The 17088-nt window shown below is 39.2% G+C and overlaps 1 protein-coding gene across 1 annotated transcript; it reads right to left on the reverse strand.

Moving 5' to 3' along the window:
- Positions 1-611: 611 nt before the first annotated feature.
- LOC309401784 (gastrin/cholecystokinin-like peptide) lies at positions 612-8555 on the reverse strand. Its single transcript, XM_081971021.1, has 3 exons — positions 8460-8555; positions 1861-2064; positions 612-831 (listed from the first exon to the last, which is right to left on the reverse strand). Exons 2-3 carry the CDS (start codon positions 2060-2062, stop codon positions 725-727), a joined length of 309 nt encoding a protein of 102 aa, XP_081827147.1. The 5' UTR covers positions 2063-2064; positions 8460-8555; the 3' UTR covers positions 612-724.
- Between the last annotated feature and the right edge of the window lie 8533 nt (positions 8556-17088).

Raw genomic sequence — 17088 nt, forward strand, 5'->3', positions numbered from 1 at the left:
TGTAGGTGGGAAAGTTTAGAAGAAAATCAAGTGAGAAAGCTGAATTGGTACTGGAAGCCTGTACTTTTTGGTAATTTTATTCTGTAACAATTTCTAAACTATAGGTACTTGGGATAAAAAAGAATGGAGATTCCGTGTTCAGTTTTTCACTTTTAATGACTTTATGTTTTATAACTGAGATATTTCAAATGTATAAACACTGGAGTGGAGAAGAAAGCTCCATCAGATTCCTTCTCTTTATTGTAAATTCTGCATATTAAGAAAAAAAAACCAACTGATATTAATTGTCAAGTTTCCAGGCAGAACCCTAAACTCTTCCTACCCACATGGATGCACACAAACAACTTTTATCTGTGTATAGTGCAAGGGAATTTTTAACCCATAGTAACAAGAGCCCTGGGATGATTCACATATAATATCAAGGCAGCATGTAATTTATGTTGGGTTTAGTGTGCTCTGTGATATTAAGGCTGCTGTTCTTTTCACATCTTCAGATGAATGAAACTAGAGCTTAAAAATCCAATAACTCTCCCATCTTTATCTATAAACCACACAATCCAGTTATCAGTAGCTGTAATATCATTTTTATTGGCGCAAACAGGCATGAAAACCTTATCTGAAAAATGGACAAAATGATTATCAAATAACTATTAAGAATTTGTGCTTTTGCCTCTGTCTACCAGACATTTGCCTGGGGCTTAAACTACCCCTGGCTCAGGATAATTTAGGCATCTCCATCCTGATCTTCAGAGCTTCGGCGTCCAAAATCCATCCAGTTTGGAAAATGGGTATCGTCCTCATTCAGATTATTTCCCAAAGCAGCAAGTTCAGCTGTTGGAAAATAGGCATGTGTTAATGGAAAGTGGGTGAAATGGTTCTAACTGCCCTGAATCTTTGGAATGAGTTATTTGACTCTCCATATCCCAGAAGATAATACTGTAGCGTCTTTGTCATCTTTGGGTTTGCCTGTCTGTATGGTAAAATGGTTAGGGCACTGATGGTATTGCCTACGTAGGTAATGAAATGTCTGCAACGAACAGCCAAGCTCAGAGAGCACTAAGGACTCCACAGTTCAGTCCTGAGTTACATATATTTTATTCTATTGGAGTAATACTGTCATTAAGAACTTTAGTTTCCAAAGTAAATTTTTGGAATAGAAGTGGAATTTTGACAAAGAAAGACTAAATTTTTCTTACCATGTGCAGTGGTATCAGTTGCTACTACAATTTAGTTTCTGCAATGAATATACTCTGAATTTTATCCTCTATCTGCTGTTCAAATGTCTACTTGAAGAGACAAAATTAATGTTGGGATTTTGAAAATTAAAACTAATAAGAGACGTTACCTGCCAAGGTGATAGTGGGGCAAAAATTCCTTCCCTCAAAAATTACTCAGGCTAGTTAATTAATATACTAAGAAAGCTGCATTAAAAAATAGATTGACAGTAGCAGAAGTTGGTTATTTGTCAACTCTATATGAGATCAACTGTAATCCTCCTGTGCAGGATATTTACACTTAGAAAAAATAACCCCTTCACTTTTAAAACAAGAGCCCAAACGCAATAAATTACTAAATGCATGAAAATACAATACAAATAGAGAATAAGCACGATAGGAGGGAAATGACTGAAAGCTGAGCAAGAATTTGATTTATTGCTATCCTCCAGTCATCATTTCATCTGTAAAATCAGATTTTATTCCACTGCCTGAAAGAATCACATTCACAATTCGGGTGTTGCTAATACAATTTTTTAAAAAAATGCTTATTTTCATTTTTTTCCAAGCACCCTCCTTAAGAATAGCCCAACTCATTATTAAGAAAGTCCAAGAGAGTGGAAAAGGTATGTGCAATTCATCTTACAGTCATACAGGTGAGGCAAGAACTGGGAGATCAAATGTTTCTGGTCCTGTGTCAGCTGCATTGGCCAGTCCCGCCGGACAGGTCCCCCACCTCTTTGTATCCTGTCTGGCCCTGGAACAACCTTTGCTTGAGATTCAGATCTTAAAAAGCTGATGCTGAGAAGAATGGTCAGAAACAGGCCAGCAAACATCTTGGCATGCATATCTAGGGAAAAAGTAAGAATGGTGTTTGTTGAATAGCTCATCTCCTCCGGTTTTTTTTCCTCTAACCCCAAAACGACTCTTCTGTCAACTCTCCAGAATGATAATTTGCCTAGATTTTTTAAACTGTGCCGTGGAAAAATGCAATTTTTGTTTTCATTCTAGTTAATCATTCATGTAAAGAATTTTTTAAAAAGTTATGGCCAGCCTTAAAGGTTATGAAGCCCCTTCTACTATATCACCATGCTTGAATTTCAAAAGTGGCTGCAAATACTCCTTCCACTGCATGAAAAGTCTGGCTGAGTATTTGCTAGTTACTTGTTCTGCTAAGGCAAAAATAAAAACAAGGGAAGAAGAACATAAGGAGATATAACTAAGAGTGGACTAATCGTCTGGACCTATTCCAGAAAGAAGGTGTCTTATTTTAATAGCATGGCAGCACTTATTTGAGCTTGGCTGACTTGCGGGGAGATGGAATTCAAAAGATTCAGAGGAAAGTGATAGCAAACCATATTATTTCCCATAAACATGTAAAATGCGTGAATTGTTTTGTTGCACTAAATAGCTTGCTTAAGGTGGCCTTCCTTGAAAGCCTAATAGTTTATCTTGTTGCAGCAACAGTTGAAAATATAATTGTTTTGATCAGGTTTAGGGAAGTAAAAAATAGTAAAACAAACAAACAGCCAAAGCTGAAGGGGCTCTGGGTGATGCTGGGCATGGAAATCTGTAGTAACTGTAATTCTGAATCAAGCAGACTAGAGGGAGGGAACTAGGTAGATTGGGGCAGATAAGTCTCTGGAATATGTTATGCTGAAACATCAGTAGGGGTGACTGAAGAAAAGGCAGAAGCTAAATTGGATTTCATCTGTCTCAGAAAAATTGTAGGTTGAATAAAGTAAAGGTAAAGATTCCCCTTGCACATGTATGCTAGTTATTCCCGACTGGTGGGGGGGGGGTGTCAACTCCATTTCAAAGCCGAAGAGCCAGCACTGTCCGAAGATGTCTCCGTGGTCATGTGGCTGGCATGACTAAATGCCAAATTTTTCTATTTGCATTTTTACATGCTTTTGAACTGCTAGGTTGGCAGAAGCTGGGACATGTAACGGGAGCTCATTCCGTTACACGGTGCTAGGGGTTCGAACCGCCGACCTGCCGACCTTTCTGATCGATAAGCTCAGCATCTTAGCCACTGAGCCACCACGTCCCTCTACAATACCACTACCTTAAAAAAGATCATGGTCAATACAGCATTTCCTAGTTAGTGGGTCTTATTGGTATTTGTTCTGATTAATTTAAATTTAATTGTTTTGAATATTGATGGTAGGGCTGTATTCAATAGTAAAGCACCAGCCTTTCAGGCCTAACATTGCTGCTTCATTCCATACAATCAAATAAGAAATATGTCCGATTAAAATCTGCAGAACCACTGCAACTCAGCATATGGATAATATTGGACTAAAAAGACGAATGGTGGCTTCCCATAATCAACAAAACTGTAGGCTGTTTAATTTTGCTCTTTTTGATGGATTTTTGGGTAAGAAAGAAGATGGAAAGAAAACTGGTGAGAAGCCATAGGAGAATTACAAATACAAGATAACATCTTAAATCCTCATCAATTTTCTGTAAGTAAGACAGTAGATTAATAATCATCCATTACTGAATTAGAGCCACCATATTAAACCTACAGTATTTCTGATTTATCTTAATATTCTAAACGGGGAAAAAACTTAAAGAAAACATTATAATTTATGCAGATACGTCTGTCTGTCTTTCTATACATCAACAATATTCTTCATCATTTTTTCCTGTTACTTGTGAATATTTTCTTCTTCCAGAGCTTCAGTTCTTTAAATCATGTTTGCCCAATCTGATATGCTCTGGGTAGGTGTGAGACAATTCCCATTTTTCTTACTTGGCATGACCAATTTTATGATGTGGGATTAGCAGGCTGGAGTAAGGTTGCATTTAAACACCACTCTAATTGTCCTGGGAACATAGAATGATAAATATTTAAAACCAATTCATATTTTCCATCTTATTTTGCTTTTTAAAAATCAATTACTCATTCACAGTTTTCTACCAGGAGAGCATAGAAATGTGTGTGCCGGTTCGGTTTAATGAACCAGCCTAATCTTTGAAAGACAGAAAAGAACCCCATGAACATAGTTAATATGGCAAGGGAAGGAATCTTCTAAATTAAATTAGCACTTCTGTGGAGAAATAAGATAGAAACCCTGAAACAGCAGGAGAAAATATAGTACGTCTTATGGTTTTAGTCTGGCAATTTGCCTAGCCCAGAAATTCTATTATCTTACCTATAGGAAGGTTCGCTCCAAGCTGTGCTTCACTTGCAACAGAAATTCTGCTTCTTCCAACATTGCAAACTGCTCTTTTAAAGAGCAGGGATTTGGAATGGCCCCACCCACTCAAGAAGAACCTCCCATGGTTCTCCAGTGACATCCTCTAATGTCAACATTGCCCCACCCGCCCTCCTCCTTAATGTTTTAATGGTTATAGATGAATGTTGCTTTCTGGATAGCATGATTATTTTAATTAAAATTATTTTTCTTGAAGCCAGCAGATCTGCTGGTTTTGGGGGATTTTTGGGCACAAAAATATTTTGATGATAGAATAGAAAGGCAGATGGAGGCCAAGGTAACTGGAATGGAATGGAATGCCAGGCTGTACTTTAAAAAGTAGCTGATAGGGATATGATAAATACAATCTGATTTAAAGTTAAATTTAATCATATTAATAATATTATTATTCTCCAGCCATTCAATTTCTCTTACATTAAACATTACAATTTAGTGGCAATGTTTGGACGTATTAGGGGTTTTTATGTGCACCTACGTTTTTGGGAACCAAGAAGCCCTTGTACAATATACTATGCCATAAACTTTGGATTAAAAAAAAACACCACTGAGAGTTTATTATGGAAGTCAAAATTAATCAACCTCTAGGGAGACTGCTCTGCTGGATGGACATTTGTTGGAGGTGCTGTGGTTTTCTCCACTAGATTGGACTTGGCCTAAATGACTCAATGATCTTATGGCAGCTTACATCTGGATTCATAAATCATGCTAAATCATAGTGTTAGATACTTGCTCTAACTACAGTGGTTTCTACCAAGGTCCTCTGTTCCGGTGGGAACAGAGGTTTAATCCTATTGGTCGAAGGGTCTGACAGCTCCCTATAAAAGGGCTGCTGTCAGACTCAACCTTCGCTGGATTGTTCTCACTTCTTGTACTTAATAAAGAGCTGTTGTTACCGTTAAGCCTGTGTGTGCCTATCTATTACCCAATCTAACATTGGCAACGAGGGTAGGATTGGAAGGCAACTAGGTGAACTGAAAAGAGCATAGCAATCCAGCAAGTACATCCAGCCCAGAGCTAAGCATGGTTTCGAGCAGCCATTTTTGAGCGGCAAACTCAAAACACCCTCTGAACACAAAATGGCCATGCACACCCCACCGACTCTGTATGATCCAGTCACCGAGCACTGCTACATGCTACGATTTGACTGCTTCCTCGAGGCAAACGACGTCATGGGCCTTTCTGAAGGCCGCAAGACGAACATGTTCCTTGGGTACTGTGGCCGGGAAGTGTTTGATACAGCCTCTCTGAGCCGACACTGCTACAATCAGTTGCCTGGTCCGTGCTTCAGCAGACGCTGAGGACATACTATGCGCCCAAGCCATCCAAGCACGTTCGCTGGCATGAGTTTAACATCAGAAACCAGAAGGAGGGCGAATCAATTAACGAGTATGTTGCGGCGCTCCGCAAGGCCACAGCATACTGCGAATTCTGAGACCTGGACAAGCTGATTCTGGACCGCATAATTTGCGGTGTACGTGACATTAACCTACAGAGGAGGTTACTCGCTAAATCTAACCTCACTCTGTAGATCGCCTTGGATGAAGCCAGGGCATCCGAATCAGCTGTCAAATCTACTGAGACTCTGCAGCGCCAAAGTGCTCCACAAGACGCGCAGAAGAGCGCACGCTTACATTTCAAGGCTGTAGAGGCCAAGAGCTCAGAAGGCGAAGAAGATGACAGCTGCTGTATGCGCAGTAGCCGTGTCCAGCCGGCGCGCAATCACAAACCATGTCTCCCGTCTTGCGCTAGCTGCGGAGGAGACCATGCCAGATTGTTTTGCTATCTCCATGATGCTATCTGCCAGCGCTGCGAGCGAAAGGGATACATCGCCAAGGTTTGCCGAAACAAGCTCCTCCCAATGACCTGGCAGCCACGAAGCCGACCTAACCGCCAGTAGAGGCCCGACCAAGGGGCATGGCGGCCACCATCACGGCACTCAGAGGGTGACAACAGAGTCACCCATCACACCTCAATCGACCAAGCCCGCACAAGGCAAAGAAGCTGAAGGTCACAGTCCTCATCAAGGGCTCTCCATGCGAGATGGAGATCGACACCGGGTCATCACTGACCATCATGCTGTAGTCTACCCTGAAGCCGGCTATCCCTAGCCTGAAGAAACAACATCTACGCACCCCCGATATCCACCTTCGCGATTACCAAGGGAACTGAGTCCCCATCGTGAGACAAGGCACCTTCCGGGTGAACTTCAACAACTTCAGTGGCCAGCTCCTGGTGACGGTGGTCAGCAGAAACCTGCAGAGTCTCCTGGGACTTGACTAGTTCGAAGCCTTAGGGCTGGAAGTGACTGGTGTCAACGAGAACACCGACAAACTACTAGCAGATCCTATCCCTGAGACACCAGTTTTTCACATTGACTGTTTAGAGACTGGTTCAGTCTCGCTTAGTGACGTTGCCCGCCACTCTGCCAGAGGCTCCACAATCAAACAGGTTTTGAACTAGCTGTGGAGGGGTGGCCCAAGGGGCCTGTTGAGTCTGATTTCAAAATGTATTATCATAAGAGAAATAACCTGTCTGTTGTTAAAGGCTGTTTACTGTGGAGGGACCGGGTCGTTGTTCCACCCAAACTGTGCATTGCAGTATTAGAGGCTTTACATGTAGGGCATCCTGGAATTGTCAGGATGAAGTCTTTGGCTAGGAGTTAGGTGTGGTGGCCTAACATGGACAGAGAGATCGAAGAATGGTGGCAACCTGCACACTTTGCCAGGAGTCCAAACCAGCTCCCCTAGAGGCACCCACTAAGGAGTGGGAGCGATCTCAAGCACCATGGTCTAGGGTGCACATTGACTTTGCTGGCCCAGTTCATGGCCAGACGTTTCTCGTAGTTGTGGACGCCTACTCGAAATGGTTAGAGGTAGTCCTGATGACCTCCACTATGGCCCTGGTCGCGCCATTCCATCTGGCCTCCAGTGGTCAGGCGGAGAGAATGGTGAGATCTGCAAAAGAGGCCCTCTCTAGAATGAGCCCAGGAGATTGGCAAACACGGGTTGACCACTATTTGCTAATTCAGCACATCACACCCAGTGCCATACAGGAAGAAGCCCCTCCGAGCTTCTCAAGGGTTGCCGGCTAAGGTCCCACTCAGACCGGCTACACCCCAATTATTCTGCCTCAGCATCCCAGACTCCACAAGCAAGATTCAGACATTTAGCGTAGGGGATTTGGTATACGCTCACAACTACGCTGGGAGAACTCTGTGGATTCCTGCCACAGTGATAGGCATCACCGGCCCTCGCTCTTACCTCCAAGAGCTCGAGGACGGTAGGAATTGGAGAAGGCATACTAACCAACTCCGTGGCCGCCTCTCCAATCCCACTGTTAGACAACCAGAGGTAACTTCTGCACGAGTTAGCCAAAGCCCTACCCTACCGAGATGGAGCAAACACTCACTCTTTCCATGGCCAGCTCAAGCCTGAGGGTACCGGGAAACTTATCTGGTTATGTTGCAGGCCCGCAGCGAGCTCCGAGCGAATCGGGTCTAGAAGCTCCAGCCGCGGCCTGTGAAAGGTTCCAGGAGCTTCTACCAAGCGGAGCTGCGGAGCAAACAGGTCCATCCGACCTGTCCAATGAAACCCCTCCTACTGAACTGCGCAGGTCAGGCAGAGCTACCCAAAAGCCCGCCTACCTGCGTGATTAAGTAACGAGTAGGATTGTTCCATCTAAGAGGGGAGGGGTGTTAGATACTTGCTCTAACTACAGTGGTTTCCACCAAGGTCCTCTGTTCCGTCAGGAACAGAGGTTTAATTCTATTGGTCGAAGGATCTGACAGCTTCCTATAAAAGGGGTGCTGTCAGACTCAACCTTCGCTGGATTGTTCTCACTTCTTGTACTTAATAAAGAGCTGTTGTTACCATTAAGCCTGTGTGTGCCTATCCATTACCCAATCTAACACATAGTTTCTTGAAAATCCACAACAGTGGATTCACAATGATGAATAGTAGTTTAGACTGTAAGGTAAAATAAATGAATCCCCTCTGTGACATCACATGATATGAGAACTTACTGACAGGCTGAACCAAACCATGTCCATTGGTTCTTCTTGGTTCCTCAATGCTTTCCCTGCTTTTCAGGCATCTTCCACGCTGCCTCCCATAACAGAATTGTCTCAAAAATTAAAAACAAACAAACATCAAACATCAACATTTAGATGCAATGAGAACAATACATATGACTAGAGAATATCACAATCAAACAAAAATCCTTTTGAATACAAAAGTAGCATGAAAGGACTTCAGCCGCAAACATTGTATGTTTTAAGACAATATTCAGGACTCAAATATAATATTTTGATTATTTTTGCTTCACTGTCATCATTATAATTTTCTAGATTCCTCTGTGGATGGAGCATTTCACGAATATCTAGATAGATCATTTAGAATTTTGTTTTTTAAATTATTGTTATGTTCTGATAAACTCCTAGATTTTTTATCAGACTGCTGCTATGGAACTATTAGAGCTATAAGGTACTATATTTGTCCCTGTCCGTTGAATGCTGAGATCCAAAGGATTTCAGAGAGCAAGGGAAGCAGGGAAAAATATAGCATTGTATTAACACAATTTCCCTTTGTACATGCATTGTGTTATTGTATATGTATATAAAAGAGTTAGAGTTTGTGTTCTGATGGTGCCACGTTGCCTTCACCTTATTAATGAAAGTGTTGGATGCCATGGATGTATCAGATGCAGACACAAGATTTGTTTTTATATACAACTACTCTGAGTTAAAAGAGACAGTATAGGACCACTGTCCCAGCTGAATTGCCAGTTTCATTCAAGTGTAGTGCCACACTGGGGCTTGGTTTTAGAAAGTAGGCATTCTCATGATGGCAGTGAGCTTTTTCAGAAGAGACTTTATGTAATTTCCTCTTGATCCTGATGATCTATAATGGCTTCAACCTTCTACATTTTTCCCCACTTCTGGCCAGAGGTGGTATTCAGCCACTTCTGATAGGCTTTGAAGAACCAGAAACAGAAATTTTGAGTAGTTTGGAGAACCAGCAAATAGGTTGGGCCTGCCCCCACTGCCTCCCAGTTGATCTTCTTTTGTTGCCCTGATCAGAAGGACGGAGCTGGAAAGTAAGCTAGTGGGATGAGGAAAGAATGGGGATTTTGCAGTATCCTTCCCCTACCATGCCCACAAAGCCATGCCACGCCCACAAAGCCATGCCCACAGAACCGGAAAAAACTTTGAATCCCGCCACTGCTTCTGGTCCTTTGCTGCCTTTGCATGGCATATCGGATTTCAATCCAGATTTTTCTAATCCTTTGTTCCTGAAGAATCCAGTGTGGCTGGAGCATTAAACTAGAAAGTTGTTTGCAACCAAAAATAGTACCCAACATTCCAGTTAGCACAAAAGCTAAATTTTCTTTGTGTAATGGATTTGAGGAAAACGTATATTTTTCACTGTCTATTGGGAACATGAAGGTTTTCATTCGTCCTGGTCCCTTTGGTGTAAAGAAGTCACAAGTGAATCCACCATCCTGGATCATATGAGCTTACGGAACTAAGCTCAGCAGCAGCTGTTTCCTGTGCCCCGAGGATATTCTTCCCTGACTGACACACTTTTCAGGAATGGGCCTAGTTACATTTATTTGCGTGGGCAGCTTACAACATTCAGACAAAGGAAATACAGTAAAATTAATAAAACACTAAAAGATAAAAGATGACAAGCCTGATGAAGTGAATTTTCCCCTGCCAAAGGCTTGGGTAAGAGAGCCAGTTCTTCATGGGTCTTCTAAACACCAGCACAAGGTTGTTGTGATGAATGGTGTTCATCAACTTTGGCAACTTCAACTTGAATTCCTATAATTTTGCGACCATCAGATCCCACCCCCACCCCCAAATGCTGAACCATATCATTAAATATAGTAAAAGCATCAAATTTTCAATAAGGATCATTATTACAATGTTTTCAAAGAGAAAAAATATGAACACATTTCTACCTATTGTTTCTGTAACCAAAGAATAGGCGACTTTGCAAACCAAATACAGCATTGTGATGCCAGTAATTGATTTCTTTCCTGCACATTTTATTTTATTTTTTTATCTATCTTCTCTCCTGATAGAGTTACTTATCTAAAAAAATATTTAGATCTGGATTTTTCCCTTTAAGGCCCATCTGAAGTGACTGTGCTGGGTTCAGAATCATATACAATTGTACGAAAACAGTGGGGGAACTTCAACTACCATACTGTCGACAGATTCTGAGAATAATTTATAACTGATTTTAGAGTATTTTCCCCATCTTGAATTACTTTCAAGAAACTTTTTAAAAGTTTTGTCTACTTCCTTAGATCTTTTTCAACAAAGCTTGGTTTCTCTACTCTATTGTATTATTATTGAAAATTTATAAGCTTCCTCAATCCTAATAAATTTTAGGTAGCAAACAAAAGGTTTTAAAAAATAAAATTACAGGAACCAAATATGAAAAGATATTTCTCTGAGCATATGGATTGGATTCAGTAAAGAATTTTCTCTCTGCAGATTCAATTACAATGAAATGGCCCAGAATTGTTAATGAAAGCTTCCTCTTTTTTAATATGTGTTGCATACATCATAGATCAATAAAAGAAGTGAGGTCCCCATTGCCCATGACTTGTGCCTGTCATTTTGATGCCTCGACTCCCCTCTGTGGACTTCCCTGCCTTAGACTACAGACAGCATGACTAATGGACATTTAACAAGTCATATATTATGTCTATGTTGTTACATTTTGGACCGGAAACCAAGGTCTTAGTTGAACTGTCCACCAAATCCGTAGATTTGTTTCAGTTGTTAGATTCCCAATCTTGTTTCTTTTACCATCATTGATCTCTTTTTTCATTGGTTCCTCTGAGAATAGCAACCACCAAGGATGTCTACAGGTATGTTAAAAAAAGTCAAGATGGTAATTGCAATGGTACAATTGAAACTCTATCCTACAACACATGCAAACATAGGTGGGATTTTGGTTGCATCACAATTACCATCTTTATTTAACCACACTGGTTATTAAAGATTTAACAACCAACCTGACAGCAATGGAAGAACTGAAGATGCCTAAATTTGTCCTTCCACAGAACTGGCTTTGCAGAAAGATATTTCTCTCTTCTCTCTCTCCCCACCTCTTGTTTTTTTTAAATGCCTAGCATTTATCAGTGTAATCAGAACATTTTTAAAATCATTGCTAGAAATGGTTCCTGATATAAGGAAGCATTCGATATTTTAGAATTTTTTTTTTTTGCTAGAAACCAATCTTTTAAGCCAATTTCCAGCTAAAATGCCCATAAGACTTGACTTGCTTAACCCATCATGGTATTTACTTATGGACCACCATAAAAAGGTTCATAAAATTGAGTTGGTCTCATGGGTGCCTCAACTTATGATCGCCATGACTAATGATGAAAGGACTCCATTATGATTGTAACTTGAGGATTACTTGTGGCAAAATAGTATTTTTCATTTTTCCCACCATAAGTAAGATTAGTACTTCTTCCTTCCACCATCTTACATAGCACACGTCAGTACACACACTGCCCTTTCATACTTGGGAATAATTAGAATTTAATACTAAAGGAAAAGGGCAAGTAGATGGAAAAATGGCCATTTCATACTTATCAGAGATTGTTCAGTTCTCGCAAGGTGAATGCAAACAATTTATTCTGCCATTACCAAATGACCAGGATGTGCAGAATTTGTAACTAAAAACATGCATCTATTTGTGTTCAATTTATCATTTTCCACCTGAAGGCCCTTTGTGGTTTTAATAGTTTCTGGAGTAGAGATAAAACTGCCACCTTTTCTCCCTGACTGAAAGCACAGTAAGTGAGTAATCAACCCCTACACCATTTCATTAATGTATTCTATCATAATAGAACATTAGAAATATTTTCCCCACAGAATAAAACAGAGCATTAATTTGTAGGAGATAATGATGGGGAAAGCAACCTTTAAAATGTGTCAGTTTAATTTCTGGTAATTTCTATGTGTCATGCAAAGTGCTGTTAAAGCCAGAAACCAACCAGGAAAAAAAAAATGTCAAGAGCTGTGAAGCATAGTTCACTAGAATGAACTATTTCTTTTTCAAAATAATGACAAGCGCATTCTCTGAATTTGGAAGGTATGCACAATGAACAAACCACAATAGAACATTCTCACACCATTACAAAAAGTGTAATGAATTTCCTAGAAATTTGGTTATTGCTAAATTTTGGTTGTTTTTAATCTGATGGAATAGATCAGGGGTTTCCAAACTTGGGAACTTTAAGACTTGTGGACTTCAACTCCCAGAATTCCCCAGCCAGCCAGGCTGGCTGGGGAATTCTGGGAGTTGAAGTCCACAAATCTTAAAGTTCCCAAGTTTGGACACTCCTGGAATAGATGAAAGCTTTCTGGTTTAATTATCTTATAGCCATTTCTTCTCATTTGGTTCTACAGTATTCATTCATTTATTTATTTTGTTGTTTCTTTCAGGGGTATATTTCTGCAACTCATTGCAGTTTATAAAACCTTGCTATATAGCTTTTTTTTTTTTTAAAAAAAGAAAATAGTATTTGAAAAGATGCTCCTGAAATCTTGATTTTGTGTGACTATTCTTTTTGTGTGACTATAAGCACAGTTCTATTATTTTACAATGCCTATAACACGAAGGGCAAGTTCAGCTCGATGGGATTTGATGTAGAGCAACTTGTGAAAGCGTATGCCTTATATTTAAAATATGTTAGTTGTGAAGGTGCTACTAGGTTCCTTTTGAGTTTTCAGAGGAATTGCTTCCTATATTAAAATAACTTTGAGTTCAGAAATCACACTCATCCTAAAGTTACAAAGTAATGTTTCACAAAGTGCAATTCTCAGAATTCCTCAAGCAATTGCCAAGTTTAAGAAACGTTGTTATAAAGCAGAGGTGTCAAACTCAAGACCAGATCCGGCCCATGGGATGCTTAGATGTGATCCACCCTGGAAACAGCCCATTTTCGCTGGCAGAGCTCTCGGGCCACCACAGGCACCCCTGACATGAGTGACCTATAGCTGGCCACCCCACCCCACCTCCCGAGGTCAAACACAATGACCTTCAATACGTCCCTCAATGGAATCAAGTTTGACACCCCTGCTATGAAGTGCCCCAAAGGTGTTTTTCAACAGGCAACTAGGGAAGAGGTTTCTTGGATGAGAAGCGAAACGTTTTCAAGGAAAAACACAAGGAAATAAAGGTGTAATTTAGAAAAGCACCTTTGGGACAATGATCTGGATAATTGAGAATTTCCACAGAGGTTGCTAATACAATGTCCCAGGTTCTGGGCACTAGGCACCCTCTTGTGTTCAAACAATGGTATTACAATGATGTCATCTTCACTACTGTGTTGTAGGTGCTTCAATACAATTTTAAAACAAAATGAGTGCAAGCCCATGAAAGCTTTTAAATAAAATTAATTAGTTGAAATAGGTGCTGCCAGACTATTCCTGATTTTTTTTGCTAATCTGTGTTGCCCCAGTGCTGCTCTTATGCTGCCTGTTCCTATACTGATCTTGTTAAATAATGTTTTAATTATTCAAGATCAACGGTAAATGAGAGATGTGATATTATATCCCTCAACACCTAAGAGCAGGGGAGGGAGCAGAAATGCTAATATAAGTCCAAACCTCAAATTTGCAATCCTTTTATTAAGTTTAACATTTGAGGATGGAACAGTGACAGCCGGATTTTAAATTATTTTCATGTACACCACCCATAAATTGGGAAAAATTATGCTGTTTCTGTTTAAAATAAAATGATATTTTAATATGGTAATACTTTCTGGATGACAGAATAAAGCCTAAAAGCTAAACTTTACGAATTATTATTATTTTTGCTTTGTGAAACAATCACACATGCCTCCGTTTGAAGATCTAGGTTCTGGATGCAGAGTGTAAGACCATCATGGAAGGATGGAATGAAGCAGCATTAATTTTGTAGTTGCTGTCTGGAAAAACTCATCCTGCTTTCACACTTGCAAGAATAGTAGCCCCAAAAATTCAGGAAAAACAACCACCACCATCCAATTGAGAATGATATGCAATTGGAAACGATAACAGAATTACAGGTAGTCCTTGATTTACACTATTTGTTTTAGTGACTGTTCAGTTACAATGGGAGTGAAAAAAAAGTGACTTATTGCCTTTTTCACACCACCTTTGCCTTGGTCATTTGATCAAAATTCAGATACTTGACAACTGTATCATATGTATGATGGTTCCAGTGTCCCGGGCTCATGTGATCACCTTTTGTGACCTTCTGACAAGCAAAGTCAATGGGGAGGTCAGATTCATTTTAAGTCGTGTTACTAACTTAACAATTATATTGATTCAACTCTGGCAACTAAAATGGGGCAAAACTCACTTAGCAAATGTTGGGCTCAGTTGTGGTCATACGTCGAGGACTACCTGTAGTAGAAATTGATTGAGATGGTATTAAGGTGAAGTCAAGTTTCTTTGTTTCTTTTTTGGTTTAATGATTTAAGGAGAAAAATTCTAAACACAAAATTACCTTTGCATGGAGCGTCTCCCTTTTTGGGATGAATTATCCTTATCTCTCAAGTCATAACACTCTGGCAACATATAATTTAACCTTGAATGTATAAAATGGCCCCAATATAGATACATCACACTACATCATCACAGTGATTAAGGCACACAGCTGTTGGCTGGTGTTGAAAAATTGTGGTATTACAGTTAATAAAATTGGAATTAAAAAATCCCATCCATCTGTTAAGACAGACAGGTTGATTTATAATGGAAAGCATTAGCTGGTTGCTAACATATAAAAATCCCATTCGTTTCCTAACAGAAACAAAAGATACCAATGCAAACATCAATTGATGAGAAAAGCCTGAATGAGCCACTGGCTTATATTTCTTCTTTAGAAAAAGTATGAACAAGCAATCAGTTATTGAAAGTCTGTTGACAAGCCAGAAGTAGATGTAATAAATAAGGTACTTGGCAGCCAAATCAATTTTCAGCCCTTTTACAGATGCATTATCAACCTTTCTAGATTACATCCTGTCAAACATTTCCTTATGGTAATGTGCAAAAGCTTTGCATACTTGATTTTAATAACCTGAAAAACATACATTGGAAAGTAGATCTCACTGACGCATGTGGCAATTGTGCTGTTTGGAGGCCCATCCCCACTCCCTTGCCCCAAAGAATTCTAGGCTACTAGTAGGTTAGGCCCCAAATTAAAAACACACATTTGTTTCATTGATCTTGTCAGATTTATGTTCATCTTTATTAGAGATTATTCAGAAATATCTTTTTATTTTCCGCTGTCAAATGCTTTTCGTGACAGCCATGTCAGTTTTTAAACTTTTTTTTTCTTTCTATAACAAGGATTACAAAGAAAAATGATCAAAGTGAATGTCTTTGTATCTTTTTGGGCAAAATTCAAAAATAAGTTTTCTTAAGAGTTTAGAAATTAATATCCAATAATTGCAACTAGACAACCAGATCCCTTGGATCATTGTTTAATGCCTTCAATAGTGGCAGTGTTTCTAATGTATTTAAGATACTGAAGAAATGTGCCTTGAAAGTAGCCCATGGAGTTGGGTAACACTCAAAACATCAGTTCACCACATAAAACATTTTGCATTTTGCACTAAGGAATAAAATGGCTGGTTTGTATCACGCTTTATAAAACTTGCCAAATTTTAATTTCAGTTATGAGGATTGTTATTGGATTTTGGATGCATTCTCTAAATTAGCTCATTAAAGGGAACTTGGTTCAAACATTTTGCCTTATGATGCACTGTTTCAGTTAAGGATTACAGGACAATTAGAATTTTAATAGTACGTATAAATCCTGCTTTTTAAAAATAAAATGCATGGGATTTCTAAAAAATGATTTCCCAGATTTATTTGGGGTATGGGTTATACTTTGAATAAAGTGCTTGTCTTTATTGGGAAAGATAAATTTCTATTAATAGAATTAAATAATTTTTCAACTTATTAAGCACTTGTATTACTGAACTTGAAATGTATCGAGTATTTTAATATTAGAACTTTTAATGTACATACCTAACTTTTGGGAATTGTGTTGTGTAAAGTTGTAAACATGATTAGTGCACTTGGATTAATGATGCAGTATTTCTTGAGATTATTGGAGGAACAGAAAAACGAAGCTGGGAATAGATCATGAAGAATCTGTATGAGGTTGCTAGAAGTCAAAGATACAGTATATCAGAGTACACCCCTCACATTTTGTAAATATTTAAGTATATCTTGCCAGCAGTTTAGACATTAATGTCTGTTGCATTATTTTGAGGGGACAGCACATTTATACTGTTATACAAGCTGTATACTTACATTGTAGCCATGTCATTTCTTCAGTTGTCACATGAAGATATCCTTAAATATTTACGAAATGTGAGGGGGTGTACTCAGTTGTGATATACTGTACATGACCAAGGTTTTTGTAATTTTCTGTATTATGATGCATAATCACATTGAGAAGTAGAGCACAATTTTGTGGCATTCAGACTAGCTGAACTGATGTATTTCTAACATCAACCAGATTCTTTTTTAGAAGCACTTTCCATTTTTTTAAGTCTGGTTTAGAGTGGACACATTTTTATTTTAAAACATTAACTACTTTTAACAGTGCATTAAAATACAAGGCAAA

Source organism: Natrix helvetica (assembly GCF_964273705.1).
Source record: "Natrix helvetica genome assembly, chromosome: Z".
NCBI lineage: Eukaryota > Metazoa > Chordata > Lepidosauria > Squamata > Natricidae > Natrix > Natrix helvetica.